This window comes from Simochromis diagramma, unplaced genomic scaffold, assembly GCF_900408965.1.
Source record: "Simochromis diagramma unplaced genomic scaffold, fSimDia1.1 OVJJ01000802.1, whole genome shotgun sequence".
NCBI classification, from domain to species: domain Eukaryota; kingdom Metazoa; phylum Chordata; class Actinopteri; order Cichliformes; family Cichlidae; genus Simochromis; species Simochromis diagramma.
In genome coordinates, this window is record NW_024387492.1 from 24,742,278 (window position 1) to 24,760,812 (window position 18,535).

Here is an 18,535-nt window from a genome sequence, read left to right on the forward strand (position 1 = left end):
TAACATCGGGTCAGCATGAGTACGAGCATTTTTTTTCCGATGCCCGTGATGCCACCCCCCACCAAGATGCCGCCCCGGGCAACCGTGTTGCCCGTATCATAAATCGCTACTGAGCATATCTTCCCTTTGGTTTAACCTGCACAAGTGCCAAGGTAGGTCTTTCCTGCAGAATTGGTTTTCCCTGCATCGGTATCACGCACTGGGCTCTTCAAATCACGGACGAACAGTATCCTACAGTTGTTTATAATTTTTAAGCCCATTTTGCACAGAAAGGCATTTTTTGAAAAATGTATTGATAGCAATGTTGAATATTATTACACATGAAAAAAACAACTACACGTAAAATAATCACACCGTGAGGCCGCTGCCTTTGTAAATGGAAGGACAGTAACTGCGTGTGTATATGTAAGCATGTAAAACCTGAAGATAGCCAGATTAACAGTAACAGTATTTTGTCTCCATCTGCCATTCTGCAATTCACCTCAAGGTGAGCTTGCACATACAAACACACCTGAATCTGGGGCCGGGGACCTCTGTGGGGACACAAACGAGCCTTCAGATTATGGGACCCAGTCTAAACCCAGTTTAACCTTGACTTCTGTTTATTTTTTGCTTTGCCTGCTTCAGGTGGACAGTTGCTCCACCCCCTGGGACTCGAGTGCCTCCAGTCTCTGATCAGCTGCTTCCTGTTTCTGGACGGCTGCACCACTGTCTAAACCACTCTGCCTGATCACCCGTTCACTGTGAGTCATTTCCTGTTCAGTCCTCTGATGTAATTAAATTCTCAGCATCCTGGCAGTGACTGTGTGTGTGGACGTGTATGTGTGACAGGAGCTGGCAGAGTGTGCTTCCTGTGAGCTGTCGATCAAGCACAAAGCCGTCAGCCTGCTGCAGCTTGTGTTGCAGCTGCACTCCTGCAGGGTGGTGCATGCAGCGCCGCAGCCAAACATTCTTACCTGCTGTCATAGGTATTTAACCAGACAAGTAGGGCAGGGGGGCGGGGTTGCACACCTGAGGCCTAACTGCTCCTGCAGAGGCCTGCATGTGTCCAACTCGGTGTTCCCAGTGAACTGGTCATCTTTGGTGGACCTGGAGCTCCAGCAGGAGATCAGGATAGTGCAGCTCAAGACTCCGTCAGTCTGGGTCTCCTAGAGCCGACTGCACCCCCACAGCTGGTACACACAACTGTCTTCGCAGCAAAGAACCCACCTCCGTTGCTGGGCTTGTGAGTGTGCTACCATCTCACCTGTCTGTACCTTCGAGGTGGATATGGTGGGCATGGCTGAAAGTGTCCACCTCTTACTGACTAAGAGCAGGATGAAGCTTTCGAAGGACGCTGAAGGCTGGATGGTGGAGCGTTTCAGAGGAGATGAGGCCAGGTGCTCACACAGGTTGATTAAAGCTTGATTCATCTTAATCCTGAGCTGAAGTTTAAGTACAGCTGTCTGCTTACTACAGTGATATATACACCCGAATGTGGAGGAGGCTTTTCCATTTGTTGCTGAATGCTGGCAGCCGCTCCTGTCGGAGCTGAAGGGGGAGCTGTCCGCTCTTTACTGCTGAAACTTTAACTCCTCCTCCCGCCCACCCATCTACCTGCTATTTTATTTCTAACTTAATAAAGAGGCTTTTTATGTCATTTTCCACTGTCTGCCTCATGTTTGTGCTCCATTATCAAAAACGATGGAAATCAAAATCAACCTTGACCATCAGAGGGCGCTGTGTCCTTCTGGAGCACATTCTCTGGTTAATCCGGGTTAACTGCGATGGCATACCGGACCAGTGTAGATGAGAGGCCCACATCTGAGTCTTCTTCCACAAACTTTCACGTCAGAGAAAGATTTTCGAAGAGCATGCGGTGAAAAGAGCTTCTACCGTTTCGTGACGTGATGATTGCAGAAGTTTGAATTTCTTTGAACCTTGGAAAATAAAAGTTATGCTACTGTGAATATATTAATCTCAGGTGTTTTTAACCTTTGACCCTCACCCTTCACCTTAGTTTAACAAAGAATAAAATATTAGACTATTGTAAAACAAATCAGCAGGTACACTAGGTGATTTTGGTGTCATGTGACTGAGTTGAACTAAGAAGGCGAACCCCGGTGTAGTTGGCACACAGTGTGAATTAAATCTTGTTAAAAGCACAGTGAACTGGCTTTACTGGACCCCAAACTGGTTCCTTTAGCGGTGTAAGTGTGAGAAGCAGAGTTCAGAGTGAACAGAGTGTGGCGGTTTGAGTCACATCCTCCCCCGCCTCAGGGCACGGCGATGCGTGCTGCAGCCTGCATGCTGACACAGACCTTGCCTCCCCTTTGTCTCCTCTGCTGCTTTCATGGACTCGTTGCTGTCTCAAAGCCACTTTTGATGGTTCTCTTCCAAAAGAAGTCACATGATCACCTGTGCAGGATGACCTGAGTTCATCTGTGCGCTCTGCTTTTATTCACACATCAACTGATATGTTTTCACTTTGCTGCTGTGTTTCGTGTCAATAAAGCTTCTTCGAATATGAAAGACTCAAACTCCTCCCCCTCCACCTGAAACCAGCTGAGACAAGGACGAGCGAGGTGGGGGAGGGAGGAAGACAGGGTAGGAGGAGAAAGAAGAGGAGCAGCAGAGAGAGAGAGTCAGTCCAAGGAGGAGAACAACAGCAGGAACCGACTCACCTGGACTTCGCAGCCAGGTGAGCATGTGTGTGTTTTGAGTTAAATTAACTGATTCTCTACAGGCCGCATTGTCTCTTTCTAGATAACGGCGTGTGTCAAATACCAGCACTGTGGCTTTAAAGTTCTACAGTTCTTTACAGAACCCGGTTCTTAAGCTTGCATGAGGACCTTTACCTTAACTGTGAATAACATGTTGGTATCAGCAGTCTGATTATGTATAAATATTCTATTTCTGTAAATGATCCAGGTTTGGGTTCTTAGTAGAACTCTTATAAGACAGAAACAGGAGGAGAACCCTCGCAAAGGTTCCTCATGGTACTACAACCCCTGTGGTTCTGAGTGATCCTGCGTTCATATAAAAGTGTTCTGTATAGAACCTTGCAAAGAAACCTGCAGAAAGAATAACTCTGCAGAGACAGTTCAGGTTGAAAGGGTTCCACTCTAAAACTTTTACCTAAGAACAACCTTCACGCGACTCGGGGTTCTGTTTTGTTCCGCAGAGGCTCAGTCTGCTGGTTTGTCTTTATTCAGTCCTTATGCAGCTTTAAAGACTCAGAACACACATGTTAAATCAGACAATATTTGAATGGAGTTTGGTTGTAGCAAAGAAAAAAATTCTGTTTAAAGTTTGGCCTCACACCTGACTCTGTGTGTGTGCGTGTGTGTGTGTGTGTGTATGTGTGTCTGGTGGGGTAAACTGATCTTCATGAATGGTGGTTCGGTGTGGAAGTGTAACTGACCTGGGAACACCTGCGTGTGTCCCTGATGGTACACTTCCGACTCTGACTTAAAAAAACACATTAACACACACGGCCAATGAAGAACCATCAGTTAACCCAGAAGCCAGAGGGGTTTGAACCTGGACCTTCATATCGTGAGGCAACCATGCTAACAGCTATAGTGTTTGGTTGCTCTCTGTTATTGCTGAGGAGCTTCAGAGGTGAGTGGGTGTGAACCAGTGGAGATGTGTCGTAGACTGATGTCTCAGTGTTTTCCTCCTGCTTTCACTGCAGACTTTGCCATATCCAGGCTTTTACACTTGGAGACACACAACCACTCAAGCCTGTGGGCAATCTAGAGTCACCAGTTAACCTAACCCCACTAACAGCATGTGTTTGGACTGTGGGATGAAGCTGCTGTGAGGCCACAATGCTGACCACATAAAAGTAAAGAATCTAAAATAAAATACAAGAAAATAATGACAGTTATTAAAAAAAGCTGAGTAGGATATTTTTTAAAGATGTCCAAAAAGTGTTCAAAACCAGCAACAGACTGTTTACAGAAACTGGAAACACTGCAGCTTACCGTGTTTGTTGGGAGCAGTGATGGTTATAAAGTATTGAAACAAGTGCAAAAATACAGCTCATAAGGTGGAAACTGAGTTTCACGTTTTTAATGACCCTGAAAGTGAATCTGTGCTGTGAGCCGTTTCATCCTGCAGCTCCATGTCAGCTTGGTGAGGATCTTCAGGAAGAGTTCCTCAGGCTTCTTCTTTGAAAGTTTCTGCCTTTTGTTCTCGGTCAGAATGATCTCACACTGCTTCAGTTATGGTGAGGTCCGGCTCTGATCACTCCCATGCTGAAACAGGAAACTGCTGTCAGTCAGATGTTTCCAGATTTTCCTGCATGATGGATCATCAGTTTATCAAAGATCTCCAACACCACTGACTGACCTGCAGCTGAAACTGTGACAGAGCCTCCACCGTGTCACAGATGGCTGCAGACTCTGTGAAAATGGTCAGGTACAAGGACTGAAGATGAGTGAAAAAGCAGCCAAAGTCCAAAGAAAAACTTTGAAAGACTCATGAGCACATGAGACTCATGAGCACTAAAACGTCAAGGAAGCCAAAAAAGCAAAATATGAAGAAATGAGGGGCATGTCGACTTCTGCACAGTACAATAGTCAGTGCAGTTTAACTTTCGTTCATTCCAAATGGTAAAGGTTTATATCGTTTTGTTTGAGCTTATCATTTTTATGGTGCTCTTTAGATTTAATCTTCTTTATTTTGCCTTTGTTTTATATTTAATTTTGTATTACTGTTTTTATAAATTTGTATGCTACATTTTATTTTCATTAAGGTTTTTCTGTTAATTTTATATTTTTGTTTTTATTTATTTTTTATTTTCTTTATATTCAATTTTATATACATGACATTATTTTTTATTGTATTTTCGGTGTAGTTTAATTTCACTTTTTATGATTTGTTTGTTTTTTTTAATTATAGTTTTTAAGTTTTAAAGAAATTTTATTTCATTGTTTTAGTTTATTTGAAATGTTTTCTTAAATGTGTAAAACTTTTAATTTAACATTTTAATAATTTTTCTTTAGTTTGTTTTTATTTTTATTTATTTTAATTTCATAAATGAGTTGTGAACATTAACATATACAAATTATACTTTTTAAAGAAGTCGGTAGCATTAAAGTTGTGCTCGAACATGCCTACATGGCTATGTGTAACTGGGTCACCTGACTTCTTGCTGTGATCTGTCATTGTTCCTGCAGCCACTGGGGGGCACTGTCTCTGGTAAGCCTGCCTGTGCATGGGGATGAGTGCAGTTCCAGTCAGACGAGGAGCCGTGGCGGAACTGTCTGGTCATGTAGAGACAGTTTCCTCAGGTATGTCAGCGAGCCAGCCACACCCTGAAAACACAGCTGCTAAAAACACCTGGAATCAGACCAGCACCAACAAAGGCTTCGTTCACACATCTGCAAAAAAGAGTTTTCCTCCAATTCAGGTTGAGGTGTGCACACAGAGAATATCACAGGGTTCAAAGGTCACGGGGATTCCCAGAAACAGTAAAACGGTAACTGCTCAAACATCCTGGACAGTTTACAAGGCCAAAGTTGAGCAGGAAACAGTCAGCTGACTCTCACTGGAGGTAAACTCGTGAAGGAAGAAGAGATGCCGCTGAAAGCTGAAGCTGATTTTACCCATAAGACACCAGGATTCTTTAAACGCGCGCATGGAAAAGCAGCAGCTATTCGGGGTGGTGCAGAAATCAAAATGTTAATATTCACGGAGAGGTATTTACATTTTATGAATGGGATTACATCGATTGTTTTGAACCCTTTCATCAAGCGCAGGATGAAAGCTTCCAGAAAGAGCACCCCCTATGGGAGAACGGCAGGTGGGTCATGACAGAGCTCCACAGTGGAATAATGGGGAGTTTATATTCTCCATTTGTATTTTGCTTACGATGTGGCGCAGACCACACAGCTCTGGAGTCACCCATTCCTTTGTTATACCTGCAGACAGTGTGTCTGTATCTCTGAGCCATCTTCAGGAAGTGTTCTCCAGATATGTTGGAGGACAAACTTCTTCTGTGGATGCTTCAGTAATGCTGAGCTCCAGGCTGGGTGGAGGCTGGTTCACTAACCTGATACAGTGACAACATCTGATTGGAGGAGTGCTCTGTTGCTATGGAAATGTTTAAATTAAATTGCAAGCTACACAGACACACACACACACAGGTGAAATGCTGCCCCTGGGTTAGTTTTATTGATATATCACAAATTCATAACAACAGAATCTCAGGGTACTTTATATTGTAAGGTAAAGACCAATAATACAGAGAGCTCACCCCATATGAGCAAGCACTTTGCCGACAGTGGAAAAGAAAAAATCCCTTTTAACAGGAAGAAACCTCCGGCAGAACTAGGCTCAGAGACGGACGGGGGACAGGACAAAGACATGCTGTGGAAGAGAGCCAGAGATTAATAACAAGTATGATTCAGTGCAGAGAGGTCTATAAACACATAGTGAGTTAAGAAGAAACACCCAGTGCATCATGGAAATCCCCCCGCAGCCTACACCTATTGCAGCATAACTAAGGGAGGATTCAGGGTCACCTGGTCCAGCCCTAACTATATGCTTTAGCAAAAAGGAAAGTTTGAAGCCTAATCTTAAAAGTAGAGATAGTGTCTGTCTCCTGTATTCAAACTGGAAGCAGGTTCCACAGAACAGGGGCCTGAAAACTGAAGGATCTCCCTCCCATTATACTTTTAAATACTCTACTAAGCCACCTGTACAGGTTGGTAAGGCCTGTCTGTGTATGTACTGGGTCAACCATTGGCTCCACCCCTTGCCTGAAACATAAACAGCTGGAAGGTGAAAGCTGATTAACAGCTCCTCCTCCTCCTGTTTGCTGAGAGGGTGCGGAGGAGGATGTGGAGCAATCTCATCCGGTCAGTCAGAGGAGGAGAATAAATGATGATGATGTTTGATGAAGAGGAGGAGGAGCAGGCTCTGTGCCTCATCATCTCTCTTGTTCCCTTTAGGCTTAGGTGGAGTCATCTGATCAGCAGCAGACCAGACCCAGTTTTACCTGAGGTGGAGAGACACCAACTCACACACAGGTGAGACAGGTGTGTGTGGAGCGCTTTGCTTTCAGACCATTTGGGGACACTGTGCTCGGTCCTCACTGGTGTGATGTGTGATGAAGATGAAACTGGTGACACGTTTCAGTTGTTCATCCAGGTATGATGAAGGCTGCACACACACCCTGCTTATTCTTCAATTCAAACTTTAGTAACACAAATGCAAAAGAATGCATCAATGAAAACAAACATGACATAAAATAATTTTTATAGCAGCAGAGTGTATTATTATTACTGTTGTTTAATAATGATGATGCAATTTAACACGGTTAAACACTGAGTATGAATCCTTGTCCCCAGTTGGGCGTTTACATCCATGACACATAAATATAATTACAAGTAAAATTTAAAAAACTTAAAACCACAACAGTCTAAGAACCAAATCTACAATAAACACACACTAACCAGGAAAACAGAACTACCAAAAATAAACAAAGTTAATAAAACTGCTGCTGCTCTGACTTTCAGCTGGCCGTCATCACTGTGAGAGGTTTAATACGTGCCCATGCTCCGCTGTAACCAAGGTCACTGTTGAATTTCACTTCCCACAGCTCATTTCATTTAAATTCTTATTGTTTAATTTTATTTTCGTTTTTAACAGTTTTCATGCTCCATTCATCCATCATCACCCACCCATCAACCAATCCATCCATCCATTCACCACCCACCAATCCATCCACCCATCCATCATCATCCATCCATTCATCCACCCATCCCACCCATCCACCTATCCACCCACCGACCAATCCATCTATCCATCCACCCAGCCACCTACCCATCCATCCATTCACCACCCACCCATCTATCCACCCACCAGCCAATCCGTCCACCCATCTATCCATCAATCCATACATCCATCACCCATCCCGCAGAGGGCACTCCACCTTTTCCGTGGCCACTGAGTTGGAGATGCTGATTTTCATTCCAGCATCTTCACACTGAAATGTAAACTGCCCCATAATGAGCTCGAGGTGTTAGCCTGTAGCAGAACAGACATCCTGAAGTCACCAAAGTCTCCACCTTCACCTCCATTCATTTACTGCACCGGAATTTCTATCCATTAAGTTAATTCGTTCATTAGTCTTTTTAGTTATCAAGTTGTAGAGGGCATTCATCTGGATGAACATCTCAGAAGATCAGATCAGGTTTTGGAATAAAAACACCTGAACCAGAGCCAAGTGGGAATCTGAGTTTCACCAGTACTTCATCAGTACTTCCCCAGTACTTCATCAGTACTTCATCAGTACTTCCTGATACTTCTGTATTGACAAATTGTCCTTTTGGCTAGGCGTTCAGTGCCGAATACCGTTTCATATTTTGTTTTGTTTTGTTGAAACGGGTCGTCCTTCATTTATATTTCAACCTAAACTCTGAAACTCTCACATTAGATCACATCTTCTTAAGATATGACAATGATGTCACCAAACAGGATTTCTATTTTCCTTCTTTTCCAAGCTGGGCTACAGGAGGATGCGTGTGTGACTGCTTTTAATTCTCGTAAAATCTTTATGTTCAGTCAATTTGAGCTTGGGATTGAAAACCAGTACTAAATACTAAAAACCATAAAATCTTTTTTTTTATTCAGTAACTTGATTGTAAAATGTCCCAGTGGACAAACATACAGAGACTTTTCTATAAGATGATTATGTCTCAGGCACAGAAGGACATTAAACTGCATCTGTCTGAATGTGCAGGTATGGTTTCTGCTGCCTCACCAGGTGATGTGGCAAAACATACATGACTGCCTAATGAGCATAGAGCTGGCAGCTGGCCAGCGACTGATGTCAAAACATCTATTTTGGTTCACAGGAAACATGTTTTGGTATTGTTTTGGTTGTAGTTAATGATCATAACCTTGGCATGCAGGAACTAATCCACGGATCAGATTGCAGTGACACAAGAATCCAGATTAATGTTGGATTAACCTGAAAGCTGAGTCACATCAACACCAACGTTCTGATGACACAGACAGCATAGTTTCGTGTAAAACAAAAGCACAACCCTAACCTCCCAGGCCATAACTCTGGCTTTTTTTTTTCACTTTTAGATTATAAATTACAGTCAACCAACCACTTTATTAGGTACAGCTTTCTACTTAACTGGTTGGAGCTCCTTTTTCCTTCAGAGCTGCTTTGACTCTTCATGGTTCAGATTTACAAGCTCAACAGGCACCTGGTGTGGTCTTTTGCTGCTGTAGCCCATCTGCTTCAAGGTTCAGAGATGCTATTCTGCAGTCCTTGATTGTAACGAGTGGTTATGTGACCTGTTTTCTCTGTTCCAGACCTTCTCTGTAAACTCAGAGATGGTTGGTGGGAAAATCCCAGCAGGTTGGTGGATTCTGAAAGAACTACGCTATATTCAAAGTGACTTAGGTCACCTTTCTTCATCATTCATGCTCAGTGTGAATGCCAGCAGGTTGTGTTGATCATGCCTAAATACCATGATGGTTGACGATGCATATGCACTAATAACGATCGTATGAACCCAGTGCCGTGGCTGATGAATGTATACAGAGTCATGGGAGCAGACTTAAAAGCAGTTGTTTTGAATGTGAAGTTCAGATGGATGGTAAATGTAAAGCTTTAGTTCAGGTTTTTCTTACTAGCAACTGTGCTGAACATTTAAGCCTGGAACAGTTGCCCACCAAAATAAAAGCATGCTGTGTTTAGTAACGGTTACAGGAGCACTGGATTCATTCTGAACAACAAAGCCTGATTTAAAAACACAGGCTGAGCCGATAATCACAGCTCCAAGCTGGTGGCCCGTGCCGTGAGCACATCAGAAAATGTCAGTTTTTGTTGTTCTGAATAAAGTTTCAGCAAATCGAAGCTGCAGAGTGACTCAGAGTCAGTTTCAGGTCAGCGCCCTTTTACTCATGCAGCCAGGTGAGATTGTCACCTGGGCTGTTTGGTCGGTTTCTGAGAGGGAGGGTGAGGTCATGTGACTCTGCTCAGGTGACTCACCTGAGCAGGAAGAGGAGCTGTCAGTGCTCTGACTCCCTGAGTGTGAATGTTTGCAAGACGTCCATCATGTCGCCGTCTGATTGCCAGTATTGTTGTTGTTGTTTCCCTCAGCTCTCACTACCCGGCTTGTGCCTCTGCCTCTACGCCTCCGTGCTGATGTTCCGACACAGGAAGAAGAAGCACAGGCTGGAGATCTCGGCGCCACAGGACTTCCAGCACCGCGTCCACACGTCGTTTGATGTCACCTCGGGATGCTACGTGGGGCTGCCGCCGCAGTGGCAGAGCGTCATCGACACGCTGAAGAGGCCACGCCCCCTGGTGGACCCCTCCAGGATCACCAATGTTGAACTAGGACCCAAAAAGGTGGGATCGATCATTTCAATAATCTCTCAAGGCTGCTGTAAATGTAATGGACCTGTGTCTGATGATCAGGTACCAACGCCAGCACGATGACGGATCAGTCGAATGTATCGATTGCGTATTTGCGTGCACTGGTCCAAGCGATGCGTCTCATTGAACATCAGAAAGCTGATGAAGAAGCTGATTTATTGATGAACAGTGACATTAACGACAATCACAGCTTTCTGCATAGATCAGAACCAATCTGAAGTACCTTCAGGAACTTTCCTAGAGTCGGGTCCTTCACAGTGACTGTGCTTCCTCGTCATGGATCACCATGTAAAAACATCTTTACTGTATCAATACTTCCTCGGGCACCGGTTTAGCTCAGTGGGATGAGCAGGAGACTATATGCCATATGGCTGACAGCCGACGGCATTTAAAACAAAGGGATCTGAATCTTTCAGCTGCACCACAAACACAAACTCTAAATCCCAGAATAAATTTCCTGATTCCTTCTGTCTGCAGCAGCAGTCTGAAACAAGGTGTTTAATCTTTAGTTCAGTTTGATTAGTACCAACTCAAAACTCTGCAGTACTTGGAGTTTTTTCTTCTTTAATATTGTAGCTGTAGTTTATCAGCGAGTACTCATGTATTATATACCTGTATCACCCGCAGTTCACGCTAAGCTCACCTGGTAAACCAGTAAAACTAATGTAAACATGACATCGTCAGTCATTGTTTTTGTTCTCTGGTAGGTAAAACTTCTTGTTAAAATGATGCTGATGCATACATGAAAACATCAATACATAAACAGGTGAGCAACTGTGTACTCACCCATTTTAAAAGGTTTAAATGGTAAATGGCCTGTATTTGTATAGCGCTTTTCTAGTCCCTAAGGACCCCAAAGCGCTTTACACAACCTGTCATCCACCCATTCACGCACACATTCACACACTGGTGATGGCAAGCTACATTGCAGCCACAGCCACCCTGGGGCGCACTGACACAGGCTGCCGAACACTGACGCCACCAGGCACTCTGACCACCAACAGTAGGAAACGGGTTAAGTGTCTTGCCCAAGGACACAACGACTGAGACTGTCCAAGCTGGGGCTCGAACCGGCAACCTTCCGATTACAAGGCGAACTCCCAACTCTTGAACCACGATCGCTTAAAGCAGCGGTCCCCAACCCCCGGGCCTCGGACCGGTACCGGTCCGTGAGTCATTTGGTACCGGGCCGCGAGAGTTGAGGCTCAGGTCTGAAATGTATGGCTTTCAGGGTTTTTATCGGTTTTCAGCGTTATTTTGTCATCGTTTTTATCGTTAACTCTGTTTTCCTGGGTCTTTTCACGTGTGTTATGAATAAATCTTCTTTTTTTCGGTACCGGTACTAGTTTTATTTTGTTGTATTTATCCGCGACACCTTAAAGGCCGGTCCATGAAAATATTGTCGGGCATAAACTGGTCCGTGGCGCAAACAAGGTTGGAGACCGCTGGCTTAAAGGGCAGGCTCACAACATCACTTTCTCATCTATTTATTTAGTTGATTATTAAACATTGATTTTAAATGCCATTTCATATTTTCAAACCAAAAATACTACTGCTACTAGTAATAATAATAATAATAATAATAATGACATGAAAAGTTGAAAAATGCTTCAGCAGATGATTTTGGTCGAAATCATCCTTTTTTATGTATCCAAACAATAATTTTTATTTGTTTTTCTTCTGGAGATCACCTCAGATATCTTACAGATTTAAGGGTCATGGTATTATTATTATCATTATTATTATTATTATCATTTTTATTATTATCATTAATATTTGTACTAGTAGTCGCAGTAGTAGTAGTGGCAGCAGCAGCAGCAGTACTAGTAGCTGTAGTATAGTGCTCAGAGTTCAGGGATGAGTTCCCTGTCCTACCACCAAGAGAGTTTCGGATGATGTGAGAGTACCAAGAAGGTGTTTGTGTATCTGGACTGAGGAAAGAGGATGAGGAGACTAGGTGATGGAATAAGGAAGTACAGAAGGTATTCAAAAGAAGATATTAGCAAAGTAAAAGGGGGACAGTCAGAGAGATGAAGGAAGTAGGCAGATGTACAGCAAAGAGAAAAAAGAATGGGCTTATAGTGAGCTGTATGTAAGGAAGACAGAGTGAGTAAGAGCAGAAATGTGCTAACGATTGAAGACACTGCGACGAGAAAATGGAAGGAGGACTCTGAGGAGCTGATCAATGTAGAAAATGAGAGAGAGGAGGACAGATGGACAGTTAGTGAGGACCTCAGGAAGTGCAGAGGATTAGTAAGGAGGAAGCAAAGGCAGGCAAATGACGCACCTGTGCAGGTATGGGGAGGTCTAGGAGAGGGCGGTGGGTGGTGAGAGGATGATGAAAATGAAGAACAAATCTACCGGGTCTGAGAACATGGTGATGTGCAGTACAGAGGGATGAAGCTGATGATAGCTGATGAGAGGGTCGATGGAGAAGGTCAGGAGGAGCTTCACTGAGTCTTTGTGGATCAGGGAAAGCAGATGATTTGCTGCTAAGAGAGGACGTGTGGTCCTGTGAGGAAGTCTGTAAGGGTAGTGCAGCAGTGTGGTGGTGCTCTGAGCCTTTGGAGTTACTTTGATTTGTTTTGGTTTCTTCTGCAGACCATCGTTCGCGGCAGCTTCATCGGCCATGGAGACTACATCAGTCACGTGATCTCTGAGTTGACTCGTATGTCGGTCAGCAGTTCCAACTCTCTGCGCCGGAGCAGTCCGTCGGCACGGAAACGTGCCCGATCGATGGGCCGGCTGGGAGAACTGGCCGAGGACGAGTCGTACCAGTACGAGGAGCTAGGTCACCGCGGCGGCAGTGTGAAAAGTGGTGGGAGCTCTACCTACTGGCAGGACCGGATACGACAGGTGCGCAGCGACAGCAGCAGCCCCAAACTGAACGGGGCCCTGCAGAGAGCCAAGTCTACATGCCAGGTGGATTCCTCGTCTGAAACCACACCCCTTAAACTAGACAAACCTCAGAGGACAGGTGAACCAAGTGGACTGTACGCCCGCAGTGAGGGGGCGGAACTAAGAAATAGGACAGCTTCCTACACTGTGGAGACCAATAGGCACCAGGTGAGGCTAAGACCAGCTGTGGGTCACCTGCCTGACCTGCTGTTCTCATCCAGAGAAAATTCAAGAAGACCGCATTCGTCCTACGACCTCCAGGTGAAACTCAGTGTTTGGATCACTTCCACCATTTTCACAAATTCATTAGAATGAGTCTGCTGAGGACAGACCAAACCATGTGAAGCTACACAGGCTAACATCAACACATCTGATTAGAACAAGTATAGGAAATGGCCCGATACAAAATGCAGATATATTAGCTTAGGATAAATACAGACTATAGAAATGTAAATAGCTAGCATAGCCTGACCTGAACAGGAAGAAACCGCTAGCACAGAGTAGCATAAAAAGGGGAAACACCTGAAGTTTTAGCTCAGTGTCTCTTTTTTTTCTCCATCAGCTGGCCTCACCCTCCTCCCGCCTCCTGCCTCCTCCTAACAGCACCAGCAGTCCCATCATCACAGGTAGAGCCGTATTTCAGAGGCTGCCTCGCCCATCCTCTGCCTTTAATGCTCCTATCAAATCTCCAAACTTAACAACTGAGGACAGCCCCTCCCAGCCCCACCCTCCCCCAACCGGCTCCCCAGGTCACGCAGTCGCCTCCAACCAGCAGGCGGGGTCAGATGGCGGTCCTCCAAAGGTGACACATGAGCAGTTCAAGGAGGCACTACAGATGGTGGTGGACCCTGGCGACCCGAGGATGACTTTGGAGAACTTTGTGAAGATTGGAGAGGGGTCCACAGGCGTGGTTTGCATCGCCCGGGAAAAGTACAGCGGGAGACAGGTGGCTGTGAAGATGATGGACCTCAGGAAGCAGCAACGGCGAGAGCTGCTCTTTAATGAGGTACAGGTGTGGTGAGGTGGGTGAAGATCTACCTGTTTGCAGTTTGACTGATCTTCATTTCATATGTCTCAGGTGGTGATCATGAGGGACTACCGGCACCAGAATGTGGTGGAAATGTACCGTAGTGCTCTAGTGGAGGATGAGCTGTGGGTCATCATGGAGTACCTGCAAGGTGGCGCTCTAACCCACATCGTCAGTGAGACCAGGTGAGCTGGAAGTCTCTCAGGTGTGTCGTCTGGGAGATGTTCTCTGTGTTCATGGGGCGATCGTGGCTCAAGAGTTGGCAGTTCGTCTTGTAATCATAAGGTTGCTGGTTCGAGCCCCGGCTTCGACAGTCTCAGTCGTTGTGTCCTTGGGCAAGACACTTCACCCGTTCCCTACTGGTGGTGGTCAGAGGGCCTGGTGGTGCCAGTGTCCGGCAGCCTCGCCTCTGTCAGTGCACCCCAGGGCAGCTGTGGCAACAATGTAGCTTGCCATCACCAGTGTGTGGATGACTGAATGTAGTGTAAAGCGCTTTGGGGTCCTTAGGGACTAAGTAAAGCGCTATACAAATACAGGCCATTTACGATGATGTTTCTGCGTGGTTCAGGTTGAACGAGGAGCAGATAGCGACAGTCTGTGAGGGGGTCCTGCAGGCGCTGTCTTACCTGCACTCTCAGGGTGTGATCCACCGAGACATCAAGAGCGACTCCATCCTGCTCACCCTGGACGGGAGGGTAACACCCTTCTTCTTCTTCTTTGTGATACATCTTTGACATTTACAGAACTTCTTAAAAATTAAACCTGGATTATTAACAGATACAGAGAATTCACACAAACTTGTGTTTATCACATAATGAGTACCCTAAACCCAAAAATACCTAATGAGGACCATCTCTATCTTTTTAAAGTTTGACATTACAGTTAGACAAAGCTGAGTGTTTGTGAGTTTTTATTTCTAAAATATTATAAATTTTATAAATTATAAATACTAAAAAATACTAAAATAATTAAAGACCATTTATAATCTCAAAGATAGACATGTACCAATATATGTCTGTCTTTGTCTGATTGATAAGAGGTTTCTAATCGTTTCCATTAGAGTTTGTATGACTGCCAGTACTACTTTACAGTAAGGAAAACAACTTCTGCTGGTAACCAGGATCAGGCATCTTTTTTCCAGATTATTTATGTTATTAGTTAGTCAAAACTCAAATGCCAACAAACTCAATAAACTGATCTGCAAGGCCAATAAAATGTGTTATCCAAGTTAAAATGGCCATGAAACATTATATTATAAAAGCCAGTCTAAATCATGAAGCCCTGATGTCAACTGTCCCTGATGTAACTGTGAAGGTGGATTCAAGCTGGAAGTTTAAATTTTTTAGAACATGTTCAGAGTCTAAGGGTTATTTTTGTGCAGCCCCTGGCTTCAACAATGAGTTTATAGTAAAAACAATGATATACTGTCCACTTTCACTCTCTGTGTTATCAGCAGTCAGTGGTTCTTTGTTGTTTGGCTAGCTGCAATGAAATAGGAAATCCACTTGTTGGTTGTCAGAGGTTGCAGAACACTTTATTAATAAGGACAGGGTGGAGGAAAACCTGTTTAAGTTACCAGACGGACAATCTGGAATCCGACACTCGTCTCGTTTCCTCTTCTAGACAGGTGTACCACGCTGTGCAATCAGCTGACGTCAGCACAAAACTGCTGCTGACTGATTTTTAGTTTCAGTGTCCTTATTTTCCTCTGAGTTATCAGTTCTGTCACTAGTTAGCTAACATAAACTAATGTGAGTCTATTAGCTGCAACCAACCTAGTGACATCATATTCTGTACTGACAGAAGATGGCGCTAAACACATTCTAAAGTTAAACATGTATACCTTAAATTCAGCTTCACAGATAAAGTTACATTTGGCAATGTATGAGAGCAGGGCTCAGTGGTGTACATTATACATGTGGTGTTTCATGTCCACTTAAAGGACAGTGCTGGAAAGCACCTCCCAGCCACTCCATAATGCACTGGCCAGTCACAGTAGCATCCTCAGTGAGAGACTGAGTTTACCCATAATGCACCACTGAACGACACAGGACATCATTCCTGCCTGTGGATATCTCTGTACAACTCCTCCATCTAAAGCACGGCACACAGTCCAATACCTGCACACCCTCTGCAGAGAAAATAACCGCCAGTATGAGGGACACCTCAACTTGAACTCTATCTATATTTAATTTTGTGTATATTAGAGCTATTTGGTAATATAATATTTTGCATTATTTCATGACCTTTAACTTGTTAGTTATGTCCTTGCTGTCTTGGAGAAACCGTGACCACATCATTTCCTCTGGTATTAATAAAGTATTCAGATCCTGATAACAGTGACTAATCAAGCCTCAGTCAGATATGACTGAAATACTGCTGAGTATCGGTCACACAAACAGCTGGAAAATGATTCTCAGAGGTTTTCTGTTAGTAAATCTATGAAATTCCTTCTTGGATCCTGCTGCAGATCAAACTGTCCGACTTTGGTTTCTGCGCTCAGATCAGCAAAGAAGTCCCAAAGAGAAAGTCTCTGGTCGGGACCCCATACTGGATGGCTCCTGAGGTGATCGCCAAAATGCCATATGGCACCGAGGTAAAGACAGCACATGAAGGATGTTCCTGCCTAATAATTTAATGAGTCGATTAAACCGGTGGAAAAAAGCTGGATAAGTCTTAGAGTTAAACAAAAGTCCAAACCTCAGTTTGAACAAGGTTAAACAAATATCACATTTATATTTACAGTAACTGATATTCACAGTTCTCAGTAACCAATCACAGTTTCACATGAAAACTAAAAAAACCATCAAATAGTTACGTTTCTAGGTCTTATTTCAAATTAAAATGGTAAAAAAATGGCCTGTATTTGTATAGCGCTTTACTTAGTCCCTATGGACCCCAAAGCGCTTTACACTACATTCAGTCATCCACCCATTCACACGCACAAATTAAAAGCATGCCTTTGAGGTCTGACCATTTCCTGTTTTCAGGTGGACATCTGGTCTCTGGGAATCATGGTGGTGGAGATGGTTGATGGAGAGCCACCGTATTTCAGTGACACGCCCATCACTGCAATGAAGAAGCTGCGAGACGAAGCAGTGCCAAGTGTCAAGAACGTCCAGCGGGTCAGACACACACACACTTAGTTTTATTTTTATATGGAGTGAGGACCCGAGACCTGAACATGCTTTGAGGACCAACAGACATACATATAAGGGTCCTTCTAAATTTTATCTGTCACATCTTCGTTCTCATGTAAGTTAAATCTGAAAACACAAAATCAGATTTTTTCTGAACATCAGTTACTAAAATGCTAATGTGCTGGTTGTGGGTCGTGGGCCCAGATTAGTTGTAGCATTTGATGATGATGTAATCATTCATCCTGACAGTCACTGATGATGTCACTGTGTTTGTCTCCAGGTGTCTCCCGTGTTGAAGGACTTCCTGGGCTGCATGTTGACCCGCGACACGCTGCAGAGGAGCAGCGGCGCCGACCTGCTGGAGCACCCATTCATGCTGCAGGCCGGCTCACCACGCTGCCTCGTTCCTCTGGTGGAGCAGTACCGCAAACGCATGTCACTCTGCTGAACACCCGAGACCCATCTGAAGAGGCTCGCCCGAACCCAACCCTGATTCCTCCGAAGACATCTGAGACTCAGCTGGGAGACTCTTATTGTGGCTCGGTTGCGCATCAGCTCATCTCTGATTGGCCAGACTTGCTGAACAGCTGTTGGTGCTACTCTGGGGCGAGTGTTTTTTAAAATGGAGAATTTAAACTTTAGAACATTTCAGGCTCCTTCATGTTTTCAAAGATCCTAGTTTATACAGCATTTCAGTAATTTTACAGCCGACGTCAAACCTTTAAATCACAGATCAATAATAATGATCAGCTCAGAGCTGTGGGTGCAGAACAGCTTCAAACAAACAAGTGAAAACAGACACGTTCGTTTCAGCAGAGCCGGAGATGATCCTCTGGCTTCAAGAAGTTTCTCTCTGTATCAGAGCCAATAAACAACCAATAAATTGATCAATGCTGCTCAGCAGAGATCAGCAGAGGGTCAGCTCTGGATTTAAAGCTCTCATTGGGAAAAAGTTTTACCCCGTGATGATGATGATGATGAGCTCTTCCTCCCGTCGATCGGTTTATTTTGAAGCTTTGCACAGTTTCAATGTGACTTTGCACAAAAGATGCAGATTAAATTTTTTTATTTAACCTT

At 44.3% G+C, this 18,535-nt stretch overlaps 1 protein-coding gene across 3 annotated transcripts; it reads left to right on the forward strand.

The window, feature by feature from the left end:
• Positions 1 to 2,354: 2,354 nt before the first annotated feature.
• On the forward strand, positions 2,355 to 18,535 carry LOC120725464 (serine/threonine-protein kinase PAK 6-like). 3 transcript variants are annotated; one of them, XM_040018410.1, is made up of 11 exons: positions 2,358 to 2,680; positions 5,166 to 5,279; positions 6,942 to 7,019; positions 10,115 to 10,366; positions 12,995 to 13,552; positions 13,854 to 14,297; positions 14,370 to 14,503; positions 14,887 to 15,013; positions 16,822 to 16,914; positions 17,309 to 17,443; positions 17,739 to 18,535. In XM_040018410.1, the coding sequence occupies exons 4-11, from the start codon at positions 10,160 to 10,162 to the stop codon at positions 17,904 to 17,906; spliced, it is 1,866 nt and encodes a 621-aa protein (XP_039874344.1). In that variant the 5' UTR covers positions 2,358 to 2,680; positions 5,166 to 5,279; positions 6,942 to 7,019; positions 10,115 to 10,159; the 3' UTR covers positions 17,907 to 18,535. The 3 variants fall into 3 exon arrangements, with proteins under 3 accessions (XP_039874345.1, XP_039874344.1, XP_039874343.1); XM_040018409.1 differs by having other exon boundaries at positions 2,372 to 2,680; positions 16,789 to 16,914; XM_040018411.1 differs by lacking the exon at positions 16,822 to 16,914 and having other exon boundaries at positions 2,355 to 2,680.

What these genes read in the sequence shown, in the direction of transcription:
- LOC120725464 (XM_040018409.1), top strand. Translation starts at nt 10,160, where the DNA reads ATGTTCCGACACAGGAAGAAGAAGCACAGGCTGGAGATCTCGGCGCCA. An exon ending in TTGAACTAGGACCCAAAAAG is followed by an intron (nt 10,367 to 12,994) that starts GTGGGATCGATC and finishes TTTCTTCTGCAG; the next exon opens with ACCATCGTTCGCGGCAGCTT. An exon ending in ATTCGTCCTACGACCTCCAG is followed by an intron (nt 13,553 to 13,853) that starts GTGAAACTCAGT and finishes TTTCTCCATCAG; the next exon opens with CTGGCCTCACCCTCCTCCCG.